Here is a 26,118-nt window from a genome sequence, read left to right on the forward strand (position 1 = left end):
TAAAAAAAAGTCCCAAATGGTTTTAAAAGCTACTGAACTGACTTTGGGGTCAGGTCTTCTGGCTGCCCCTTATCTCTGTTTGAGTGCAAAGCAGCCACTCGCAATGGAGGAATCCACAGCTCGACCTTAGCTCGCATCCTCCCTCGCTTTGTACCAGCTGCATCTCAGCCTGAGTTAGTTGCAGACATCCTCAGACAAGGATGGGACAAACTCAGATACGGATCAGCAATATACATTTTCACTGTGCCCAGTAGGGAAGCCTGAAAATGCAAGATGCACAAATAGTCACTTCTACACCAAAGGTCGGATGAAATATCAGTGTCCTAAGTGCAAAAGGACAGCGCAGGCTTCCTCAGAACAACACTCAAGAGGATTTTTACCAAGGACTTCACCAAAGCTGTAAGACTATCTCAATAAAAAATAAAAATAAAAAAAAAACAAGAGCATGAAACAGAAAGGTAGAGCTAAGTATCGCTCTGATCTGTTTGCACACGTTGAGTTTCTTTGTTAGCAGATGGAAACATCGACCAGGTATTGTACACGTGCTGGCAGCTGACTGATCAGCTCACCAAACACTTCACAGCTTCCTCCCCGAGCATCACCTCCATTCACTACCACCAGATTTGCAACTCCAGAATGGTAAAAATAAATAAATAAATAATAAACAGCCAGCAATGCATTTTGCTTTCTTTTTGTAAGCCCCTCATTTGCGAACTTTGACTCACCCCACTGATAAGGTAGGCTCGTAGGCATTAATTTCACCAAACTATTCATGAGCTTCGAAAGCACAACGCTGCTGGCTTACTGTAAGTGAACAGCACATTCAATTAACAAATTACTGAAAGATCTTAATAAGCATATATCTAAGGAAAAACAAAAGATATGTGCAGCTCAAAAGCACAATCTGATTAGCAGCAATAGGGTGTTTAAGATGCAAAGCTCTGTAAAAGACAAAAATGTAATTTGAACACAGAGGCAAGACAACTTCAGCAGCAGATTCTTGAAGCCAAGAAAGCTTGATTGATAGACTGTACCATCTGCAGCTGCGCAAAAAAGGGAAAGAGGAGCTGCAAGTTTATTTAAAGCAATTTTGGTGCACTGAGCCTACTTGTTCTCCTTTGAGAAAATAATATGATTTCTTCATAGAGCATGTAGTCTACTTATTTAAGCAGCAGTGTGCAAGATCTCTCAATCCTACCAGCAGTTCAGCTGGAAAAATGACACACCAGGGGGTAACATTTTATCAGGATGGAGCCTATTTTATAAAAACTGCCATCAGTTATAAACTGCTCTCACCATCTGAGTTTAAAAGAAAAAAAACAGAGTTAGGCCTGGTTTAGAGTTTCCAAAATCTTCCCAATTTATGTGCGTTTTTAGGCAAAAATAACCATTTTGACCTATGTAAGGGGGGAAATGAAATGGTATAATGAAAAAAACCATCAGGAGCATTACAGCCAGATCATCACACAGCACCCACTCTTTGGTACACAGCTTCACATGTTTGGAGAGGCTGAACTCAAAACTGTGAAACCAAGAATGGAAATTAGTTTTCATTTTCTTCTGCTCCTGGCTTGAATCTGGTAGAAACATATGCAACTGAGAAAAAAACAAGAAACACCTTCAGCTATTTTTTTTTTTCCTGGTGGTGAAACAACAAAATAAAATGTGGTGAGCAAAATGTGAAGGGTGGAAGGGAACAGCTCAGATGGGCATCTGGAACCCCAGCGTTTTGCAGGAGTTTGTAATTTAATTGCTCCAGCTAAGCTTGCCTAGGATGCAGCAGAGATTTCCGGCCCTTTTCCTCTCTTGCAGACGACACAAAGGATTTTGGTGACAGAGGTCACAACAATCGCCCCTTTAAAACGAAGAAAAGGATTTGTCTCAGCTTCCCAGCATCTTTCATTCATTCTACATGAAAAGTCCTCATTTTTCTCTCTCTCCCAGCATTGCCCTCAGCTCATTTCCCCACGACTGCAGCAGCGGCTCTCTCCAGCCCGCCAGTACAAGATGACTCAAGCCGGCATCTATGAGTCACAAACACAAAGGATGCAGAAATGTCAATTAAGTTACACAGCCACTTCCCCAATGACAACCACACCTCAGTTCACAATTAAATTAGAAATCCAATGAAAACGAATTGTTGTAGGGCAGAATTCTTATCTCCTGCTTTGAAACATCAAACTCCAGCGTAGTTTGCTTGTTCCTTTTGCCTCATTTTTAAGTAGGTTGGTGTGAACTCATCTCCTGAAACCGCTGCAGCAGCCACAGCACATTTCCCGTGCCTAACGAAGCAGTGGGCTGGGAGGGCGCTTGGGTTTCCGGGCGTCTTTGTGGTACAAGAACCCAATTTTAGACCAGTGGTGTTCATTAATAGCTTCCTGGCGCAAGAGGACAAGCAAGTCAGTCAACCATAATACACTTTTTTTGGTATGTATGGTTCTCTCTCAAGCAAGTGCTTGATTTTTTCTCGTCTTATAAAAATTCTCAATGTAATTTAATTTCCTGCAGATGTGTGCACCTTTTCAAAATGCCACGTCCTTGCACAGTGCAGTACTCACAGTACCTACGGTACGAAAGTACCAGCTAATCCTCAGTTTCTTCACTTGTGCCTCCGCTCTCATTTCTGAGCCACCTCCCTTTTCCATCACCCACCTGCCACATCCTCCTCACTTTTTCTTCCCACCCAGTGAGCTGTTTCTGTCTCCTCCAACGCTACAGCATCTTCTCTTCCCAAATCGTTCCACATCACCCCCTCAAGAACCCTTGCACGGTTGTGTCACCTCCTCTTCTCCTCCCTCTGCGTTCCGCACCACTGAGGAGGTCCCTGTCTCCTTCCACCCCTACCCGGACATCTTTCCATGGAGACAGGGACAAAAATCAGCCTGGGCTACAGAGGACAGCAAATGGGCTAGCCCAGGGAAACTGATTCCAGCAGAAAGGGTGCAGAGCCCAGCTGCGGGACTGCCAAGGACTCCCACTGCTGATGGGCAGGAGATGCACCAAGAGGAACATCCTTGGGCCAGGGCAGGTACCAGCAGCGGAGCTGTCACAGCAGCAGAAATCTGAGAGGCAGTCCTCATCTAAATTTTCTTTAAGCCACTGAATTAAGAATGGCAGGATGTGGCCCACAATTCCTTTCTCAGCCGTTTCTGCGCTGCTCAAGTTCCTGCAGCAACAAAAGCACAACTCAAAAAAACCCACCCGATTTCACCCGGTGGAACACTACACACAACAGTGAGGATCATATGTCAAGCTGTTTGTTTTTCACTTGGTTAGAATGACCCAACAACTCACTCAGTTCCTTACAAAAACATTTCAACAAGTATCATGGCTGGTGTTTAGAGGAAACGGGGAAATTATTGTGCAGAAAAAAGCACTTAAAATACAAGTGCATTAAAAGCCTGGGAAACACTGAGTTTGTGGCAGCAGTTTCTTCCTCTTGAAATACAAAGAATCGCAAAAACTAACATGACATGTACGCTTGTTTCAAGATGTTCTACATTTCAGCAGTGGCAAAGTGAATGCTATTCAATCATCGCGAGTAGGTGATAGTCTTAAAGCCACAGAACTCCTCAGGATGCTTTACCCTTCATGCCTCTGCTCTGCGGGCTTCTTGCAGCTTTCCGGTGCTCCTGCTGAGTGTGACCCATCTACAGAGGGGGTTTTCAAGCTCTGGCTCTGGTCAGGAAGCTCTCTTCCGACAGAGGATGCAACCTCAAAATTGCCAGAATCTTAAATTCTCAGGAAAAGGATTGAGCGAAGAAATGAAATGCAACTGAATAACATTTAAAACAAAACTTAAAACACGGTTAGAACAAAAGGTGCTCCTTTTACAAGCCCAGTCTGACCCAGAGCAGTGGAGAAGCTTCCTGCAGGCGGGTGCACGCAGGAACGCTCTCAGGAAGAGTCTTCCATCTCCTCTCCTCTCACGCTCTCTGAATCTGCCTGCCAGAGAACCCACCTATTATTTACAGAAGTTTACTTCCTTCTTTATAACCTTGTCTGGCCACTCCCCGGTGCTTTAATTCCTGGGTGTCCACAGATCACACTTGCTGCTTATGATCCTACCACCAACGCTGTGATCAGTCCACTGGGACGTCCGGGCTCCTGGCACACACTTTGGTTCTGACCCCAGTTTCAGTATCCACCTCTAGAAAAACTTCTCATCTCTCTTCTCAAAGCCTGGCACCACCATCATACAACCAGCTATTGCAGACACTACAACCTGTGTCAGACTTTCCCCTGCCAAACCCTTGAGCTGGTACGGAGCAAGCCTAGGAGTCAGAGCACAGAGAGCTCTCCCCCAAACCACGTGAGGACCCAACGCGGTTTAAATTCCAGCTCAGCTGTAACACACACACGAGGAGCACTGCACTAGTGGCTACTGTGAGGGCGAGAGGGCTTCCAGAGCCTGGTCCTGGAACATCCCACGTTCCCTGCAGACTGACCTCTAATCCCAGCACAATAGGAGGGCACACCTGCATTTGCACTCTCTCTACACCTGCATTTATAGGGGGCAGCAAGCACTGGAATATAAGGTATGCTAAGAAAGGCATTAAAAATCTTCTATTTTTAGCAGTAAACCCTGGAAATATGCCCCAGATGCAGCACAGGCAGTACTGGAGGAAGAAAGAGGGTACGTCCTAACAGGCAGACATAGGCTGGGCACTTATGACATAAACGCAACATTAAAAAAATTGCTTCTGACACAAGAACAGCTGACAGAGATAATCTCCATAGCTCAGCATGAATTTATACAGCCTTTCAGCAACTCTATTAGACAGGTGTGGTAGCAGCCAGCTGTGCCGCAGGCACAGACCAAGTTTCTTTAAGCCTGAGTGCCCATATGGCCCTGCCGCACACCGAGGCAGTGCCACCTTCCCAGCCGTCACCCCCTTCTCCCACCATCTGTCCATGGAGAGGTATCGACACCTCTCAAGGAGCAGTGTGGAGCAGGTCTAGGTAACAAGCGAGTTCAGCCTTGGAAATGATGGATGTCTACATCCCCAACACAGAGACCACCAAGCAGCTCTGCCTTAGGTTTAAAAGCCAGCCTTGCTCTGGTCTTTAATTCTCTGCTCGAGTTATAAGAAGAGACAAGTCTAGCCATAAGGTGGGGTGGGCCGTGTGTTGTTAGAGAAGGTAAGCTTATTAGCTGAAATATGATAAATCTCCGTAGATATCTGGGGTAGCAGAAGGCAACAGTTTGCTTAGCTGTATCACTGGTAATGAGTTGGCAAAAGGAGAGCATTCCGACACGCTAACCTAAAGTTTAATCTGACTGGTATGTGTTTGGGGAGAGCTTCTAACAATCCTGGTTTACCCAAGATGGGGAACTAGCTGTCTGCTCATGCCTCCCCTGAAACGCAGAAGGATATAAAAGCATGTGCTTTCAGCAGTTTAGAATATGAAATGCAGAAAAAAATATTTGAAAAGTGATTGATGCAGTCTAATCATGTTTCACACAAGAGTATTTCAAATTACATTACGTGTTTTTATAGGATGCAGATATGATAAAGAAGGTTTGCCAGGTGGCAAGGTAGGCAGGGGGGAAGGAGTAAGAAAATTTTCTGTTGACTGCTTCTACTATACAGGCATGTAGATAATACCATACAGATCACAGATAAAATACACACAGAAATACTATCTTAGCTGTTAGGGTTATGGAGCTTCACTTTCTAATCAACATTTACCCACATAGCTGTTTTTAAATATTGATCTGGTGGTATGATCCCAAGGGAAAATCATATATCAAAAGGGGTGATTTAATTCAATCATCCTGATTCCAGCATAATGGGATCCTATTTCTCCTAAAACCCAGAGAGCAGTAACTTAAGCAAAGCTTACAGATCAGCTAATATATTTACAGCCTTAAAATAACATGAGACACACTATAAAATACACTGAGATTCAAAGTTAATCTGTTTTAGCAATATTCTTGCAGCAAGTAAAGATGAATTTTCCACTGAAAAAATCCATTCTCTCAGAAGCAAGACTGAGCTTTGTAATAACCAAGCTACCTTCTAATGTGGTACATCATTTTACGTTACTCATAAAGAACAGTTTGCCAAATCTCCAGTTAGGCTTCATTTGATACAGTATACATGTTGCAAAAGCCAATACCTTCTATCAGAGAGTCTCTTTACTCTTGATAATGACTCCATTACAATGCATTTTTGATTCACAGAAATCGTACGGTTACAATCAGCAGCTAAATACTTTTTTGATGGTATCAGCCAGCCAGTGTTGGGCTTCTCGGTCCTCTCAGAGCTGCAAAGCAGTTGCAAACACTGTGAGCTCGCAGGAAAAATCCTGCTCCATCTTGCAAGCCTCTGAAAACTTACTGCGCAGAGGTGCTGCGAACAGATTTAAGCAGTCTTTATTTAACACACATTTCAATTTTCAGCACAGAATAAGATTGTGATTGGCATTCTTGACTCTCATCTATCTCCAGTAGAGTTTAATGCTCATAAAAGCTCCTCATCCCAGCTACTTTGCTGGTTTTGTTCAGAGAACTCTGATGCAAGCACACCTGAACTTAAAACAAAGGAGGGTTTAATATTACTCAAACTGGGACCATTTAGCTCTTCTCAAACTCACTACCTCAGCCGGATTAGCATGCTTTTCAGTGAACCTCAGATGTAGAAGACATCTGAAAGCTACTAAAATTATACTGTAAAAGGATTCCCAGGTTTACACCCCCTCATCTCCACCCTATGAACTAGAGGATTTCTGATTTAGATTCACAGGAGGTAAAACATCAGATACACGAATTGCTCTGGGCAAGCCGCCATCTCGGCTGCAGAATTATTTTGGGGGGTGATATGCCATCAGCATTATCAGTTAAGCCATCAGCCATACATATAAATGTCTACCTCTGTAAAAAGACATAAAAAAAGGGGCCAGTCCAGCCTCTGATTTACTTTCATTGCCTTTCTTTGACCCCTGGAAAGAAAAGCACCGGCTCAGAAAACCCTTGATACTCATCTCTCCCACAGTTGTCCTGCAGCACAGACACTACAGATGATAAAAACCACCAACAGTTCGACCCTCCGGCAGTAACCTGGAACACTGGATTTGCAGTCATTTAGAAGAGATTATATTAAATTATTGAGGGATATTTGCCTGCATGTTTGATCTGCATTATGTGCAATGTATAGGAATTATAGAGGAAACCACATGTGTCATCGGTAATAACCGGGGTGGTACTTACACGGACACACCAACCTGACGCTGCCCCTGAGAGGGGCGGGCAGCACCTTCTGCTCCCAACCTCCCTTTTTCCCTCCCTTGCATGCTTCTGTGCTTTCACAGCGCGCACAGCCTGGGAAAAACACACTGACTTCGCAGCTGGACCTGCTCTGTGACTTGGCTAAGGGCTGACGGGGTGGGCCCACTGCTCTTGCTGGCAGCACAGGCGAAAGCAGAATTGAGATGAGGAGGTAACCCCCTTGCTGATTGCACAAAAACGACATGTTCCATTTATTTGCACAACGCGAGCCCTAAGTGATTCTTACATCTTGCAGCAACCTATTAAGAAAAAGAGACTTTGTGAATGGAGTATCTGGGTAAACACTTCAAACAAATATATAAATTATGCATAGTCAGTGTACTTTTTCCACCTTAGGGATCAAACTGAAACAAGACTAAAGAATTATGTTTTATTTGTATTAAAAATGTATTAGCTGCTGTCCGAGCAGGTTTTCTAGAACATTTGGTATGCTACCCAGGAAATTCTGTCTGAAGCTTGCATTGTTTATTATTGCCAATACTAGGAGAAACTTGGCACTGTTATATCTGAGAACTACAGCAATAATTCTTCAGGCAGAACAGCTTAAATTTAATAAGAATAACTTTTCCTTCTGAGCCAGAAGATCTAAAGGCAAAGGAAGTCCCAATTTTACCCATCTATTTTATATATTCAGACTTTACAACCAATCTCTCTTTTATGGTACAAAGTGAAACCAGGCAATCATTTATGAATGGATCCTGCGCTCACCTCGACTTAATACGTGCCATAACGCTAACTGGTAACCAGAGACACCTGCAGATACAGAGGATGAAAACCAGTGCCATTTTTCTAGGGGTTACACAAATCACATGCAGGTTCCAAGCAGGATCGTGCCTCACGTGGACCTGAGAGCTGGAGTTTCCTGATGGAAATGTCAGATCTCACTGCCTATGTCCCGTGAATGTAAAACCGCGTACACTTGATTAGTCCTCCAAGAGACAAATGGGGTATCAGTCCTGGATGGCTACTGAGGACGGGCTTTGCAGAAAAATAAATCAAATTAAATTTAAAAAAAGGTAGGCAGAGAGACATAAAAAATGATCTTCCTGGTATCCAGGCTGAACGTTTAACAAGAGGGAGAAAACGGAGTCATTCAGAGGCAGCTGCGGTGTCGGGGAGAGAGGAGAAAGGAAAGGAGATGAGCATAAAGCTTTACATCTCCTTTGATTCTGTAACCAAGACCAATTCTAGCAAAACTCTCCGAAGTCTTGGATAGCAAAAAATAGCATTTTATTCCAGCCTCTCTCTCCTTCTCTTAAACAAAAAAGGTCAAGTCAAAATGCACCAGACTCGAAACAAGTAAGAAGAGTGGGGGATGAAGCAATCGTTGCTATCACAGCGATGGGAACAGGTACTTGCAGCAAAGAAAACAAGCCAAGCTCAATGACTTCCCCATGCTCAAAGACACAAAGACAGGCTCTACATAGGGCTGGTGTCCCTAAAGCAGACAACAGGCGAGTGATGGGAGCCCGCACAAAGCCTGGGGGCCTTCTACTCTGGCCCAGCTCTCACGGCACCCAGCTCCAGGTCTGTTTGATGAAATGACAAGTGGCACATCAACAAAGCACACCAGAGAGTAAAACGCAAAAAGCATTACTGTAGTTAGGGAACTAATTTGTTTTTTAGTCTAATGGTTATAATCAGCAGACTTCCTGAGTATCAATCTTCCTGAACCGCAGAGGGGGTGAGATTATAGACTGACGACTGTAATTTTTACATATTAGACATCGAAGTGTCATTTTCAGGAGTCTGGTAATGAAAACTCCACAAGATATTTTTCTATCAATTGAAAGATTTTTTACTGCATGACTACAAAATGATTTATTTTCTTAAGGCAGTATATTTTTAAATCACAGAGAAGTAAATTATTGTGTTTAAAATGCTGACATTAGACACTAAATATTCCTAATCTGACTCCACTTTTGAGCATGAAGGCTGAAGGGAAGGAAAAGGAGGCAGGAGAGTATGTAGATGCATGCTGCTCATGTTCTTAGGGTAAGTTATTCAAACAAAAACAGTAAACTATAAGGGGACAATTATGAGAATTAAGGCTAACAAATTGATATGTAATTTAATGAAGCAAGTTAATAACAGCATCCCACTTGGGATTAATCGTAATACATTAATCAATTAATAACCATTGAGAAGCAAAAAAGCTGCACATCAAAAGCATTTACAATGCTGTAAACCAAAAGATAATGATCCTGACATTCAGACGAACGTTAAACTGGAAGAGCAAAGAGATCTATTCCCCATGCAATGCACATGACCAGCTCACATTAACGGTTACAGCAGATCGTTCAAGACATTTAGAAGAGACCCCATAAAGCATATGGAAAGTGTTTTTTCACATCTGAAAATTTGCACAAGTTTGGAGTTCAAGTCCTCTCAACAGCAAAAAAGTTTACAGTTACTTCCTAACATCAGCAATTGTCATGTTTCCATAAAAATAAATAAATAAATAAATAAAGAAATAAAATAGCAATGGAGTGCGTTTCATCACAAAAAGTAAAAGGCACTTAGTAAGGCAACACCACTGCCAGCCACCCTCCCCACTGCTACTTCAAATCCAGGGAAGCATCAGCACAAGTTAAAAGCCTCGGCAGTTAAGAAGGCATTTACAGTGCACTTATGGGAGAAAAATATATCTAATTTTTATCTTTAGTTAGAGGCTTCTCCAGACGCTTGGGAAGTTGCATTTCTCTAGAAATATCTGAAATTAAAAACAATATAGAAGTCAAAGACTCTGTGCTCTCTGGTATTTCACTCTGCACTGCAAAAAGGGCTGCATGACATCACGTTCCGTACAGACCATATCCTTTAAAACTCAACCTAACAAAAAGGCTTTAATTGAAAGTATTGCATTTTGGAGGTCATCTGACATAAAATCTTGCTTCCTGCTCTCCTGCCTTATAGGAAAACACCATGAATGAGTTCATAAAGCCAGAGAGAAGAAGGGAAAGGAAGACGATTGCTTGGGCGCTGAAGAAGATAAGTGCACATAAGGTAGATTATCTTTCTATGCTGCACAGTCAGCCTGTGGATAGAAAAGTTTCAACACAGCAGGTTGCAGCCATCATGATCTAGAGACTGCAAATGCCTCTTGGCAGAACACAGGCAAGCAGAAGCAGAACGATGTGTTTGCTTCCAAGAACGATCTGTTTCAGCCGCCCTGTCAGTCTGTCTGCCTCCAAATCCAGCCCCCCTTTCGCTCACGCAGTTGTACTTCATTCCTCCAAGCACGCTTGCTCAGATGTTCGGGCTGCTGTGTGAACACCTCTGCTCTTAGCAGCCTTCGACTTAGCCACATGGGCTCCTTCTCATGAGTAAGCCGCGGCAAATGCAGAGCCATGTGAATGAGCAAGCCAGGCTACACAGAACTCTGCAAGCCAAGAGAAACTTTGCTCGTGTTTGTCTGGGGTTTGAGCTGGGGGATTACCAGGAACCCAGGCTCTCCATGGTGACCCCAGGAAGCAGAAGCACTTTTCACTGCTGTTGTCCATTGATGGAAAATTTAGAGTAGTGCAGATCACCCAATGCTGGAAAAACACACGCAAAAACAAAACAAAAAACAAAACAAAAAAACACAGGTGAGAGGGCCAGCGTTTCTCCTGTGCAATTCAGCCCTCTAATGAAGTCCTTGTTCCTTGAACCCAGCAGCACACCTGGATCCCAGTCCCGACCCCTTCCTGGCTCACCGTGCTCCCCCCAGAGCTCTCGGCTTTTGCTCGGTGGATGGAGTTCCTGAGCTCATCCCTGCAGTCTGCTGCTCCCTTACCTTAACAGCAATTCTACCCTTAAAAAACACGTGAAGCATAACAAAACTGTACAAAGGTTTGATTCACAATATGGATAAAGCCTCATTGTTAAGCACTTGAAAGTCAGTAAGCACCAAGACTGAAACTGGGTATATACTTTTTTTTTTTTTTTTTTTTACTCACAGAGCTATTCCCCATCTGTTCTCCCCTTACTTTCTTCCTTTACATAAAATATTCAAAAATATTCAAATTTCTCAGAAACTTTCAAGAGAAGATGAAATGGAATAAAATCTGAAATAAAAATTTGAACAGTTTATGAAATTCTTTTTGTTTTCTGAAATTAAAAGGTAAAACTTTCTAGAAACACTCTCCATGAATTTTTGTCTTCTACCCAAACCCAGCTTCCAAGCAAAAAGGTTTCAGTACAAGTTTTTTGATCAATGTGACCACTGATTGTTAGGCACCGAATCTTGCATGGTTTGGCTAAAGAAGACCAGCTTTGGAGACTGTTCAGTGCCGTTCACATACTGAATTCAACCCAAATCCAGCAGGTTTTAAGAAATTCTCATAATTTTGTATTTAAATTCTCCATGACAGAAAATCACTTTTGTCCTTTGATAAGTTTATTTCCATCCATTTACTGGAAGTTAGGTGAATTCTCTACTCCAGAGATGCTTTGTATCACTGTACCTCATTACATGTATTGTACAAGGTGTTTCTCAGAAATATGTTTCCTCACAGCTGTACAAACGCAATCTACCTGCTCTGATTTCCTCATCCCTTATAGCTTGGGGTAGCTACTTTGTATTGCTATATTTTTCTTCAACTATCTATAGGCCCTACTACTGCTTTTATTAGTAATGACTAGAAGTTTTAAAATAGCTGCAATGATTTAAAAATACTAGGAAAATGTACTTCAGTGAGCACAAAAACATTTCAAATTGTTTTGCTTGTCTTCTATTGCACGGAGGGTTACTAATACGCAAGCATTCACTTTGACAAATATAAATTATACTTTTGAAAGGCATTGAATAAGTAACTCTAGCTGCACACATTTTCATATCATGAAGATAATAAAAAAACTGCACTAATTACTAAATAATACTGCTAATCAATAATAATTGTTTTATTATTCATAAGCTACTATTAATAAAACACCATGGGCTCTAATGTAACCATTAAAAGAATTAATACTGTAATTTAATTTTAAGGCCCTTACATGTATCTGAAGTCTATTAAAATAAATGAAAAGCCTCTCAATAACTCTGGATGATGCCCTGCATGTTAATGATCCTACGTGTTATCTGAGCTGCTGCAAATCACCTTTAAGATACTGCCTAAACACTGTAGCACTGATGATCCTTCATGTAGGTGGACATAATCATGTTTCAGGAGAAGGGTACACCTTCATCTCATTTTCATTATCAAGCTAGTTTTGCTCAGTCTTCCTAACAGCATCCCGGTACAGGAGAGGTTGAATTAGGGAATTTGCCAAAAATTGAGGCAGGGACTTGGGATTCTGGTCTCCTACCTGGATAACCAGATATGGTTATCTAAATAGGAACTGTATTTAAAGCAGTTATTCACTGAATTTATTCGGTTATGATAGAAAACACCTGGAACACTTAATGACAGGGAAGAAAGGGTTTCTAGGGAAGTTAAAAGCTGAATTGTATTATTTGAGAAACGTGCATTAAAAAAGGGCATATTTGTGCCAAATATTCAATAACTTCAATGGTGTTCCACTGATTTATTGTGTTTAGCTCACTTACGCCCCTGTGAAAAGTGAGTTATTGATCACCTTTACAAAGCACACCAAGTACTACCACCAAAAATCTTATAAAAGCAAAGCCATGATTACTTTCACTGATATGAAATGGCAGGCCAGAAAAAGACCAAACTCTTGATTTTTGACATGTACTTTGAACATCCCATTAGTTGCATACTTGCTCCCAAGTAGCTAATTATCTTTAAAAATCTAGCCCTATAATGCTAAAGCTCACGAGTAATCGAGGTACCAACATCACTTACAATTATGAAGACAATTTTAATGATGAAAGCATTGCTAAAAGTTATTTTAAAATTCATTTTTACTTTAACTTCTTTAGAGATGATTTGTTTGAGTACCTGAGCTCCAGTAACTAATCACTGATGGCTTTCTTTGCAAATACTAAAATAGATTTATAGGCCCTCCCTGTAGGAACAAGAATTCCATCACCTCCTCCTGAATTTCTGAGCTATCGAGTATTTGATGAGCGCTTAGGGAATCAGTATTGTGTCTTTTCATAGCAGTAATCAAAGAATGAAGTATTCTCTCCTGTAATGAATCTACCGCAGGCCCAAAAGATGAATATTTCAAATGCAAAAGCAATATGTTTGTTTTGAACATATTTAAGTTTGGCTTTAATAAAGCAAGTAGTGAAGTGTGCAATGAATTATATTGTTAGATGGTTAAAACAGAGCCGTGCAATATGTCTGAATGCATTTAATCCAAATAACTATTCATTTTAAATATGACTTGTAAATATGTATTACACGGATGTATACGAATGGATGATTCAGGAGCCAGTGAGAGATCTGGGCCTTCCCTTCTACTCCTGGCTTGCTTCAAAACTGGCTCAGCCTGACAATTAACTGAGGCCTAGAGCCAGAATATCATTAAATACAAGCTGAACCTTACAAGGGCTGAAATTAAGCACATACACAAACTATTCAAGTTTAGGACCTTTTAAATCAAGACTTAAGTGGGACTGCTAGACTGGGACCCGAAATGTGTCTCGGCAGATGAGGTGGACTCAACACACGCTGCAGACAACATGGGTCCTGTCCCTGCTCTGTCATCGTGTCTGCAAACCCAGAAGCTTTTACTAAAGACTACGAGGATGCTGCTGGCTGGAAGAAACGGACATGAGAAGTTGTAAAACTCCCACTAGCACTAGTTTCATTTTGAGATACACCAAGTAGCCCCAACACTGTCAGGTATGGTCAAAAAACCAACCAAAAATACCCCCCCCCCCCAAAAAAAAAAAAAAGTTTTCTTTAATAACAGCAACAAAACACACACAAGAGCTTTTTGTCTCACATTGCTATTACATGCTACAATTCCCACTTCCTCTTGAAACACACAAAGCATTTTCTACAGAAATTCCCACTTGAAGAAAACAGCCCTTTCTCCCACTGATTCCCCTTCCCGCACTGAAGCCCGTGTATGGGCTTTAATGACCATTCTGCCTTTTGGCACCAGCTTCTGGAGCTCCCTTTTACCCATTTCAGCTCGTTCCAGCTGAATAGCTTTTAAAATAATTTGACCAAGACAGATGAGAGGTGCCTAAGTCACCTTGCTCCTTTGTCACACAGAACAGGGACCCTTTTCCTCAGCACACCTGATTGCTTTACAACTTGCATGCCAATGCAAAACACAGCTTTCACAGCCCAGGTAGAGATCTCAGACCAGATCATCATATTTGCAAATTAAGAATAGCTGCTCTGGAGTCCCAAGCAATTTCATGTGACACCCTCTGAGCATCTACCTGCAATGAACTACAGAGATGAGCACTTATAGCAGCTTGTGTATGCAAGAATTGTTCCTGATTTCAACTAGCAATTTTCTTCATTTGTCAGGTCAACTGACCTGCAGCATGCAAACAAAAAGAGAATTTATCAACAGAGCTTACAATGAAAGCAACGAGAAAAGCAGAGATGTAATTAGCAGCAATTACAATGAAGTTCCAAGTGCTTCAATTATCCAAGTTCAGAACCAACGTGCTTTACCTGGAAATTGCCCTTGAAAGAATAAATTCAATAAGTAAAATTCTTATATAGTGTAAGTTAAATTATTTAAAAACGAGGAAAGAGGGTTCTTAATTACTTAATGTTTCACCAATAATTATACAGTTCAGTATAATGTTCACTCACTGGAGAACCTGATTTTCAAGGGAACATTTGTGAACTTCAGTCAAACAAAACCCACCTGCCAGACCATAAATTCAGTCACCACAGCACACATTCATTCCAACATGGAATTAACACATTAGCAAAAATCCAAATCTTGACTTAATGGCAAACCTAGCCAATAATTTTCACCTTAAAATATTTACATAGAGAAGGATGCATAATTCAGTCTTCTCATGTGTTTGCAAACAAACAAACAAACAGTACGCCCTGCATCACTGCATTTTTTTAACGTTGTGTTGTAAATAACTGTTAGAGGTGGGACTAGAGCTCAGAAAAGAACAGACTAAGCAGACTAGGAAATTAGTATCTGAATAGTTACAGCTGCCAATCAAGATGTGGACACGGACATCATAGGGTCATTTAATTTAACAGTTACTATGAGTTAATTTTAAAATTAGTTGCATGAAATGGTAGCCTATCCATGTGGTGCCCTTGGGAGCTAGGCTAAAGGCACACCAGGTATTTCTGAACGAAATTTTGTGTAAATGTTTTCCAAGTCGCGGATCACCAACTCCATCACACGATACACAGCAGAGGGAACTACAGCAGCACCTCCGACAAACACAGTATGGATCTGCGAAGGATTATCACCATCAGTTACTAACCCTCAGTACAGAAGCTGTACCTTCCTTGGACAAAAAGGAAAACCCTCCTGATGGCCAAAATAGCAGTGATCACACCGACTTCCTTAGCATTTGCTCACATGGGCCAAAATTCAGCGCGTGCCCCTCCAGGATGGGGACTTTGGGCTGAGTTACCCAAAAGGAAGACCTGATATACTCAGAAGTTTAATGGCACATTGCTGATTTACCATTTCAACCCAGAGAAAAGGAGAAAAAAAAGAAAGAAACCATTTCCTTTCAGCCACAAAACAGATTGTCGCTGGGTCACTTTGCCGAGGATTACCTTAACCCCATCACTCTGGAAGAGATCAGTGACTCTTTATCAAGTAATGCCTTCAGATTTCATGGCTCCTGGAGCAGAGGAGCCCATGTGCACCATCACCTGGACTTTACAGCCTAATGTCCTGTGGCCTGCAGGGCTAGAGATGATGAAAAGTATAGATTTCTGCGTCCCTCAGGAGATCACAACACTTGGTTGTCGTCTTAAAAAGTTTGAGGTCTCTTACAATCAAAGATGTTTTTTTTACAGCATTACTGAGTATTTTAGGTTATTTTTAGTGAGTTTAATGGCTCCCTCGGAGTTGTGCAAAGTGGGACTCATAGTAAGCACAGCACCTGGATTTGCATGTGGGGAATATATGACATTCCCACTACAATTTTAAGATGCTCTAAAACCTGTTTTTTTGGGGGGGGCATAAATGTTACATACAGACTAGGAAATGGTGTGACATGGGGCAGTGCTTCACACAGCTTATGTAGAGCTTATTTGGGCAACAAATTGCAATTAAATTTAGGTAATTAAATTCCAGACATGCTGTCCCACAATGTGCATTGCGCACCATGACATAACACATGCTCCTTCTGACATTGCTCACATACAACGTGCAGCTTTCCATCACGGCATAAATCACCTAACAGTGACTCCGGTTGTTCTATTTCTAAACTTCTGTCACATAAGGCCAAATTCAATTGCCCAATCCTTCCCACATCACAGCAAGATTAGGAAGTCTGGGGAAACGTCCTGCTATGCCACTGCAAATTATCGCAGCTCCACCAACTTTACTCTAACACGAAACGCCACAGAAGTGCGCAGAATTCAGCAATGATGAATTTAACATGCCTACTTCCACTAGCCTGATGTCAGCAGAGTTACAGCAATTTATGCAATACAAGGATCTGTCCTTTTCTCCTTATCAAAGCATTTGATCAAAATCAGTGACATAGAAAAAGACAACCTTGTTTAATTTAAGCAGGAGAGTCAGGCTTGTCACTCTAACATCATAAGGAAAAGAGGGAGGTATTTACATATGGGTACTTGTATATTCTTTTTTATCTGCCTTCACAAAGGTAACAGTGAGATCATTTTCTTCCACAGCAAAATCTCTCGCTAAACCTCACAGAGGACCAGCGTTTTTCCTTGTTCTTCCCTCCCCTCCTTTTGAAAAAGCAACACCTTGAGTTACTTCAAAATCTTCATTAGCTACTTCTCACAGTTCCTGACAGCTTGGTGGGATGGAGCTGCTCTCACTCCATTCCGTTCACCCTCGAGTCAGTAAGGAAAAACTCCATTTCTGATAAAACATGACAAAGAGCCCACACTGCTGAACACCACTGCCACGTGACTTGACCTGCCAGCCGTCGCTAACAGCAGTCTCTAACCCGTGCTGCAGTCCTCGAGCGTGCTGAACCAACAAATGAGCTAGCTGAGCCTTCACACTCTTGAGGATGCATTTTAAAAAAGTGAATGCATAAATTCACTCATTTGGAAACCTGGTATGCTCAAGAACTTGTTACTATGACAATTTAGAAGAAGCTGCTACAGATAAGATTGATGAAACTTATTGATTAATTTTCTCCCAAGCTATGTTTGAATTTTAAGTTTTCTCTAAGCAGAACCAGTTCACATCCCTGTTAGTATTCCAGGGACCCAAGCAACGTACTTCAGCAGCGAAGTTTCATGATAAATGTGTTCTCCAATCCACATCTGTAAAGCAGCTATCAAATCAAAACAATTGAGGCAAAATTTTTCATTACATTTCTAAATATCCTTATTTACATTTTAAATCACACATAGACAATATGAAATATTATTCACTTAGACAGGTGGGAACAAGAAAACAGATGCATCCATTAAGCTTGAAACAATTCAATGAAATAATCAGTACTTGGTGAAAGCTTTGGTTTATGTACGTAGACCTTTTTAAAGGTTTAAACTTACTTGAAAAAACACGGCCATGGCTCCTACTACCCTGTTTTCTAGAACTGCTGTTCCAAAACTGTCAAAGTCATCAGGATTGTAGAAGTAAATCTGCATCTGTAAAAATTAAAAACAACAACACAATCACGTAAGTGTTGATTCACACAGCTTTCAAATGAGGCGGTGTGTACACACCGTATGCAAATCCAGTGTTATGAACCTAAGATAAAGGAATTCTGCTGAACAATATTGTTTAACTAGGATCTTGATTAATAGCACGACTGTCCTACTGGGACAGTAACCAGGGAACAGAGTCAACGCAATGCATTTTAATAGCAAACTGAAGGATAAACAGTATGACCAGTCTGTTTAGATGGTAAACTTTGTGCTTTTTGCCAGGATCTCTTCATTTCTTTGTTCATTGCAGGCTCATCTCCTGCTCTGCAACATGTACTAGACATATTTATCTCAAAAAAACATAGAGAATTTTTGAAAGCAATTTCAATGTTTAGAGTTATTCCTTTACTCCTAAAGCAATTTGTAAGATAAAAGTGTGTTTCTGTAGCAATGCATTTTCATGAGCCTCTGATATTCAGGACTATCAGTTAGGGTCAGACTTCTTCCTGACTTCAGTTAAATTTCATGACTTCTATTTCCAAAGCTTTAGTGCTTGGTGAAAAGTATAAGTGAGAAAAAATATGGATGTTTTGATGTCATTTTAGGACAAATAATACATATTAATAATTAAACGAACAAAGTGAAACGCCCATGTTACACATAGGTGAGAACAGTGATCACCCCAAAACAGCAGATGTGCTAGGTACACAAATACAGAAGGACCAAGAAATAGCTTCCTTCATACCCTCTGCTGCTGAGCAGTTCCACTTCACTACACACATGCCATCAGTAGGGCAACTTACAGAGGCCATGTGCACTGCTGCTCAGCTCATATTTTCCTTTATGGTTCTTGTTCCATTTACCACATTAATTGAGCTCCCACTTCTGTTAGCCATCCCAACACACTGCTTCTTCTCAGAGTAGTTCAATTTCCCAGTTCCCAAAGAAACAAGTATTTTTCCCATATTCTGAAATGTTGTATATGGGAAGATGAGACAATACCCTTGCATCTCTCTCAAATACACTCCTACTAATTTTTACTGAATCCCAGGCTCCTGACCCTATATATTGGCTCTAATGTAACATAGTGGCAGAGTACCTATATATCTAATAAAACATCATAATAGAGAGAAATGGCCAAAACGAAGATCAGGGTCTTCAGAGGTGGAGGTACTTTTTCAGCAGAAGGATAAAATAAGACTACATTCCAAATAGCTCACACACACACACAAAAAAAAAGAAAAGTCTGGCATTCACTCTAGCTTCACAAAATTGGAAAGCAATTTTCTCCCCCCTGTTTTGGCCTTGCTATTCCCAGCGTATTTGCAGCACACACAGAGATGCTGGCAATATCTCACAAAGTTGGTGGTGCCTCCAGGTTCTAACGCGTGCTTTGAACAAATGTGGGCTGAGGTACAGTCATTCATTGATGTAGGAATTAGAAACAGTTTGTTTCAGGTGCAATTGCTTAAACTTCAATTTAGCCAGCACAGACAAAAGCTCACAAAACACTTGCAAATTGCATTTTACTCCCCTTTAAAATAAAGTCTAAAATTAGGTGTACCTTATATAAAATACTTCAATATATAGTCCTCACAGGAGTTTATGAAGAAAGGTATCACTGAGTGAGTTCAGCATATGCCAAAATCATTTTGGATCAATTTTGCTCACGGCGTTTTAAGGAAATTAATTTTTACAATACACTTTTGGATAGCAGTGCAAAGGGCTTTGGTAAAAAAGCGCTTAATTCAGATCCCTCGTCTCAGCAGTGCAATTTCAGAGACTAATCAAGAACCATACTCTGCCTTGATTACCATACACATTGAAACATTTTCCCACTGCTCCCTGGTGTTTTTCCAGAGAGCGTGGTTCCTCTCTCTGCATCCATCAAGTCAAGGGGAACTGTCTTGTATGAAAAATTATCATCATCTGTCATACAGTAGCTTCCTTATGTGTTCATACAGCTGGAAGGAACATTTTAGGAGTGGAATCTCCCAGGAATTGCTATTATATAATTTACACACGCATACACTGCAAAAACAACGTTAAGAAGATGGTAAAGTTAACATCCTCAAAGCTGCCAGATTCAGGCTGCTCGTGAAACCACACCTGGACACCATTGAGCATTACTATTATGACAATTTTCTAATTATGCGATCACATATTGTTTTCTGCCATAATACTGTCTCATCTGTTTTCCCACAATTTACAATAAAACGTAAACGTATTTTTGTTCTTTTCTACATAATACGTATCATCTTGCATGCATTTATAGGTTGACATTTTGCTTAGCATTTTCTATGGATGGCATAATGTTCTTTAAGTACAAATCAGGAATAAGACAGTTAGCCATAAAATTAATTTCACTGCATACTTAAGTGGCCTAAACATGCCGCAAAATTTTCATTATTACTCCTTATTATATAATTAGTATATACAATGTATGGTGTGCTTTGCATATAAATTACTTCTGCTGTCTCTGCTTGGTACATAAAAAGCAGCAGTATAGAATGCAACAAAGGGGCATTCAAGCTAAAGAAAATTTGGAGCTTATTATGATATGTTATTTGTGAAATGCACAATGGAGGACCATCCAAGCTTGCACATCCAACCCGAATTCTGTCACTGCCTGACTTCAGCACCGTAAACCATTGTTTAGTACATTTCTGCATGTGATTTTACAATAGCTTCTATTCTCCAAAATTATATATATATATATTTTAAAGACTCTGAATCCCTTAGCCACAGGAAAGCCTGAAAAACCCTTTGTAGTTTCTATAGTGTGACACTAACTGTCTGCAGTGAGAATGTTCTGTTCCCCACCTCTCTGCTGCTGGTGCTCCAAATAGCCTGCCCAGTGGCATAGGTCCCAGAGGGCAAAGAGCCCCGTTCTCTACGGCACAATATATTAGATTTATAAGTCTTTCACATCCAGCCTGCTACACCTAACGAGGCCAGGAAAGGCTTACATGGACTTTCTTAATCTCAGATGTGCAACACAGCGGTGTGCTTGCATGTACCTTGTGAAGATCTATTAGAAGAAAAAATGTAGCGTCCAAGCAACCTGAAATTTTCAGCGTTGTGATAAGGCTACCCTGAAACAAACCTGCACCAGACACACAAAGGCGCTTTTGTTACAGGATGACTCCTGCAATCCTGAAATTCTACCAACGACTGCAGCTCCAGAGCTTCACCAAGGCAAGGAAGGAGAGGGCAAGAGTGTGCTTTTAATGGAAAAACGTTATGCTTTGACACTCTTCACACTTTAGAAGAGTAGAATTGTTTTCACTCAAACTTGAGAGAGATTTGCTGTACAGCAAAGATTAAGCCTGAAAAAATCTCACTGAAGGGGAAAATCTTCAGAACGTCACAAGTGCCTTAAAACAGAGGATTAGAGAGAAAACCCTCACTCTGCCATAACCCAGCAGATAATTGCAGTCACCCTATAAAACCATGTCTTGTTTTCTATTCTTCTCTGTCCAGAAAGATGCTCAGCTGTTACTGTTTCCAAGCACTGCAGGCTTTTTTGTAGGGTGCTAACTCCTCCACAAATGTATACACCCCATACATCCAACTCCTGAATAGTTTCCCAGCCTGGAGCATCTTTTCCACCATGCCCCTATCAACTACCTCCACCCCTGCCCCATGCCATGGGGCAGGCAATCCTCTCCTGCTTGGGTCAACCCCACTCCCTGCAGAAACACCTCTCTTCAGCCCCGTTCTTCTGAACTCTACAGAAATCTGATGGTCCCAGGGTAACTACCTGGCTAAAAGTCAGGCTAAAAGTGGTTAAGAGATTTGGATGTGAAACTGGACTGCCACCACCCTGATCCCGTAAGGACAGGCTGTCCAAAACACACGTGTGTTACTGAGGAGCGTTGCCCACCAGAGAGCAGGTCTGATTTCCGAAGAGCAATCGCTTCTGAATAATTAGACACCCTCTATCAGCCACCACTGGCTTGCAAAAACTGAGCACACTTCGAATGAATGGCTTCTCCCCATGAATTATCCACAAAAAAAAAAAAAAAAAAAAGAAAGAAATAAAGGCTCTGGCTCTCTGCTCAGATGCTCCTTCTCTGCTTGGCAGGACAGGCCTCCAGACAGAAATCACCATTCCCGTGCATGACATCTTGTTGCTCTTATTACCCCATTACAAAGACAGAAAGTTTACATCCAATACAGGCTATCATGGGTAAACTCATTCAGCACTTATGAGAGAAAAGCCACAATGAGCATTTGATAGATCCCAGAAGATCTGAGCGAGTTCAAAGCAATTCTAAGAGACTGGAAACCAAGCAAGTACATTTTCCATAGACAGATGCCAAGTATTTTAAAAATAAATAATTGAGACTTTTAAATTGGGCTGCTATCACCCTGTGCAACCTCCCACAGCAGATTTCTCTTTAGATTAAAAAATGAACAAAGGCTCATTGTGCTGTCACAGATGTGGAGTACAGAATATTCAATAGTATCAGGAATTCTGGTGGAAGGGAAAAGATCATCAGAATTAGCTTTCCGCTCATTTCCTTCCAGCTATCCAAGGACTACCATGCAATTTAAAGCTAAAAAAAAAAAAAAAAAAAGGTTTTATAGGCCAGCCAATTTTTTGATGAATCAGGCAGCAAGACACAGAGGCAACAGCTATGTGGTTTGTTATGTACTGCTTTAGAGGCAGAGTATTTTCAGAGAAGAAAACACACAGGCATAGCAGGTAGACTGCAAATCTTTGCAGAGTGGTGAAACAAAAATTTTGAAATGTTTGCTTTAAACGATGGAGTTAATCACTGAATATACTAATTCTTAATTAGTACCTCTGCTGCTTATATTGTAAGAATAAATTATTCTCAGCCACTTCTACAGCTGGATTTAAAACCTCTTACACAAAAACAAATCCTGTGCTAGGATTATGAATCATACATGATTTTTCTTAATTGAAAGCCCGTATGTAACTTACTTCTGCTTTAAATATGTGCATAGATTTCTACCGAAGTAGATGATGTGATCCATTTGACTGGAATAAAAGATTTCTACAGATATAATGTAATCTTCAGTGCAGCACTGAAAATTCAGAATAGCTGTCCTGCAGTCAGCGTGTTTACTAGAGTATGAGATGTATGCTGGAGCAATAAAGTCTGATGTTTGGCTTCTCGTTATATTCTCTTTTAAAAGAATACAAAACTTATCATTTATAACATATTCTAAATCTGCTTAAAAAAGGCAAGGGGATGGAGGGAAAGCAAATCGTGATGTTTTCCAGTTCTCCTACTAGAGCTTGATGTAATAAAATAGAGTATACTGCATTCTTTTTAAAAGATAAAGTTGAACAGGAGCAGATAATGGCATGTTTTTCCTGCCTAGTCTATTATTCATCAGTGAATTTTTAACTACAGTTAGGCAGGTACAGAGATGTATTTTGAATGTCATAACTTAGTATTTTACAGTGTCTAAAAGTGTGCTGGGTAAATTGCAAAACAAAGAGTCAGACAAGGTCTTTGCCCTAAAATAATTGCAGCTTGATAATGAATACAATGCTGGGCTGAAAAAATGAAAGGAGTTGAAACAACAGGAAGAGCAAAGATCATACAAGTGAAATAACAGAATTTAACTCAATTTAGACATTTGCATGCCTTAGAAGTATGATAGGTTGCTATTCAATCTTTTTAACATTAAGCATTAATTATTGCTTCATTATGCACAAACAACACAGGAGGTGCACCTAGGTTACGTAGACAGTTGAGATTAAGCAATTTCACAGTCTTTTTCATCCTGGAAGCGGGCACTTGTTGCACGCGCTGCCCCTAGCCCCGGGCAGCATTTAAACCTAGGGGGGGTCCAGCAGCAGCCCAGCAGGACGGGCCCGCCAGCACGGTGCTGGTGGGATTGCCATGTGCTTAAATGCAGCGCTGGATCGTGGCCATATGACTCAGTATCCTGCGTGTTGGGCTCTGCATGTTAAGAGAGAAGTATGTTGGCAAGCCAGAAACTTCCCCGATTTCTCCTTCCAGAAATAAATGCCCCTTAGGCCCACTTCTGTCCGAAACAAGAGAATCCACTCTCACGTATGTACCCTGAGTCATTACACAATGAAGGCATATTTGATGCTAAAAAGCTGTATGTTGCATTCATTTGTATTTCCATAATATGAAAATAACGGTTTCGGTGTTTATGCTTTCCATAACATGAAACTTTTTTGCAATTGCTTTGTACTCCGAGTAACAGCCATATGATTCACCATGAAATGAAGTCTGGAAAATCGTTTTGGATAAATGGAACTATAAATTCAATAGAATTTCCATGACAACATAGATTGCAACACTCTGCCACAAGTAAAATGTTATAAATCATTCAAAACCAACAAGAAATCAGCAGTAAGTCTTCTCTTTCACAACACACAAGACCCCTGAATTATAGAGCTGTGGTTATTACCTCACCATGCAGTGCCTCTCACTTCTGCTCCTCTTCCTTGTTTCCTATCTGACCTCCTTCCAAACACAGGAAATTATAACACTAACACTTTAATACCAAGATGTAAACAAGAACTGAAGCATAATGAGCAGTAAGCTTTTTCAAACCTTTCTTTCTTTTCTCATGTTCCCAATATGTTTAAGAATCCTCATCCTGTGCAAGAATTCCTGTGTATCGAGCTACGTCACAGCGTCTCGCTGGGCTCACAAGATTTAGGGGGTTCTTTTTATGGAAACGCGCGTGATGAGGCCATGACAGGGCACTCAGCTTGTAAAACGGATGCAAACAACATGTCCCCATGGATGGGAACCAAGGAAATTAGGTAAATGTTAAAAAAAAAAAAAAAAAAAAAAAAAAAAAAGGGATAAAAAGATTACACCACCCAGTACTGTGCCTTCTTACATCTCCTGGGGGGGTCCTGGCATATGGTATTTTGCTTAAAGTTCAAAGGTCTGGAATCAAGTGACTCCGGGAGGACCTTCACGGTGATTTACAATCACTATGGCTGTCGCTATCGTGCTTATGAGAAAAACCTTGGAAATGCAAAGCTGCTTCCCTCCTGAAAAGTTTAAGCAACCCATAAAAAACACATGAGAGACAAACAGCCCAGGCTTCTGATCTTTGGGCAGAAGTATGAGTATTTCTTTCTATCCGGGTCTCTTAGTACATCGAGAAGCAGCAGTAACCTACTGCTACTAGTCCCTGGATTGCAAAGGGTCACCTTCCCGCACTGCTACAGAGCTTCTGTTGTCTTGGATAAATAAATCACTGCCCGTTTCCGGGCCTCTTTTCATCGTGTGTAACCTGTGGTCATTGCCCATCCCTCCTTTAACTGGATGTTTTCTTGACAAAATTATTTAAGACTGGAAAGAAACGGGAAGAATTACAAGAAAAGTGAAAAACACACGACATCAACTGCCAGTTTGGAGTGATGTTGGGGATGGAAAACTCTGGGGCTGTTGTTCATTTGCTTGGTATTGCAGTAAGGGAGGGTCAAATGCATACCTCATGGAGACAGCATGCTGCCTCTGGAAACCACTACCAACTTCTTCATGGCTCGTATCTGACGCAGAGCTGACATTGCTGGAGTTCAGTCCAGACATTTATTGCAAGGAGCCTCAGTGCCTCTCCCCAGGCTCCAGGAGATCAGCTGGGGTCTTTCCCTGGTCTTTAGCTCTGGTGCCACGACCCAACTCCACCAGAGACTTTCTGATTTCTTTATCGAGGATTTCTGGGTCTCACCCACAGGAGCTTTGTCAAGCCACAACACGAGGGCGGCATGCTCCAAGCGAGACGGTGAGCGTGCATGTGTGGGAGCTCGCAACGCTGAGACCGCGGTTCAGCGAGAGACAAACTGCTTCCTAAAACTGTCCGAGTGGAAAAATTAGAACCAGTACTTAGCTGCTGGCGGGGGTGAAAAAAATGAAACAGGCAATTTAGGAAGTGGCTAAACACCAAATGCCACAGCAACTACAAACAAGCTGGACGGACTGACTGCATGAACGGAATAGCTCTGAACTCAACCCCGCGGAGACTGTTAAAATCTCTTCATCTGTTTCCCATGTTCTTCCTATAAAGAGAACTAAAACTACTGAAAACACAGTTTTAAGCTCCAAAATACCCAGACTGTCCATACTTCAGCTTGTCTTTAAGGAATCCATTTACTTTCTTAAACATAAAGAAGTGTTGCCTGAATGGAGAGAACTGCTGGGA

At 41.2% G+C, this 26,118-nt stretch overlaps 1 protein-coding gene across 2 annotated transcripts in view; it reads right to left on the reverse strand.

Annotated features, from left to right (window-relative positions):
- The window catches only part of PTPRG (protein tyrosine phosphatase receptor type G), a 397,752-nt gene that overhangs the window by 119,095 nt on the left and 252,539 nt on the right, over nt 1-26,118 (reverse strand). For both annotated transcript variants that reach the window (XM_027467840.3, XM_027467841.3), the window contains one exon: nt 17,845-17,940. In XM_027467840.3, the coding sequence (XP_027323641.3) occupies nt 17,845-17,940 (96 nt within the window). The remainder of the gene's footprint in view (nt 1-17,844; nt 17,941-26,118) is intronic.

This window comes from Anas platyrhynchos, chromosome 13 (assembly GCF_047663525.1).
Source record: "Anas platyrhynchos isolate ZD024472 breed Pekin duck chromosome 13, IASCAAS_PekinDuck_T2T, whole genome shotgun sequence".
NCBI classification, from domain to species: domain Eukaryota; kingdom Metazoa; phylum Chordata; class Aves; order Anseriformes; family Anatidae; genus Anas; species Anas platyrhynchos.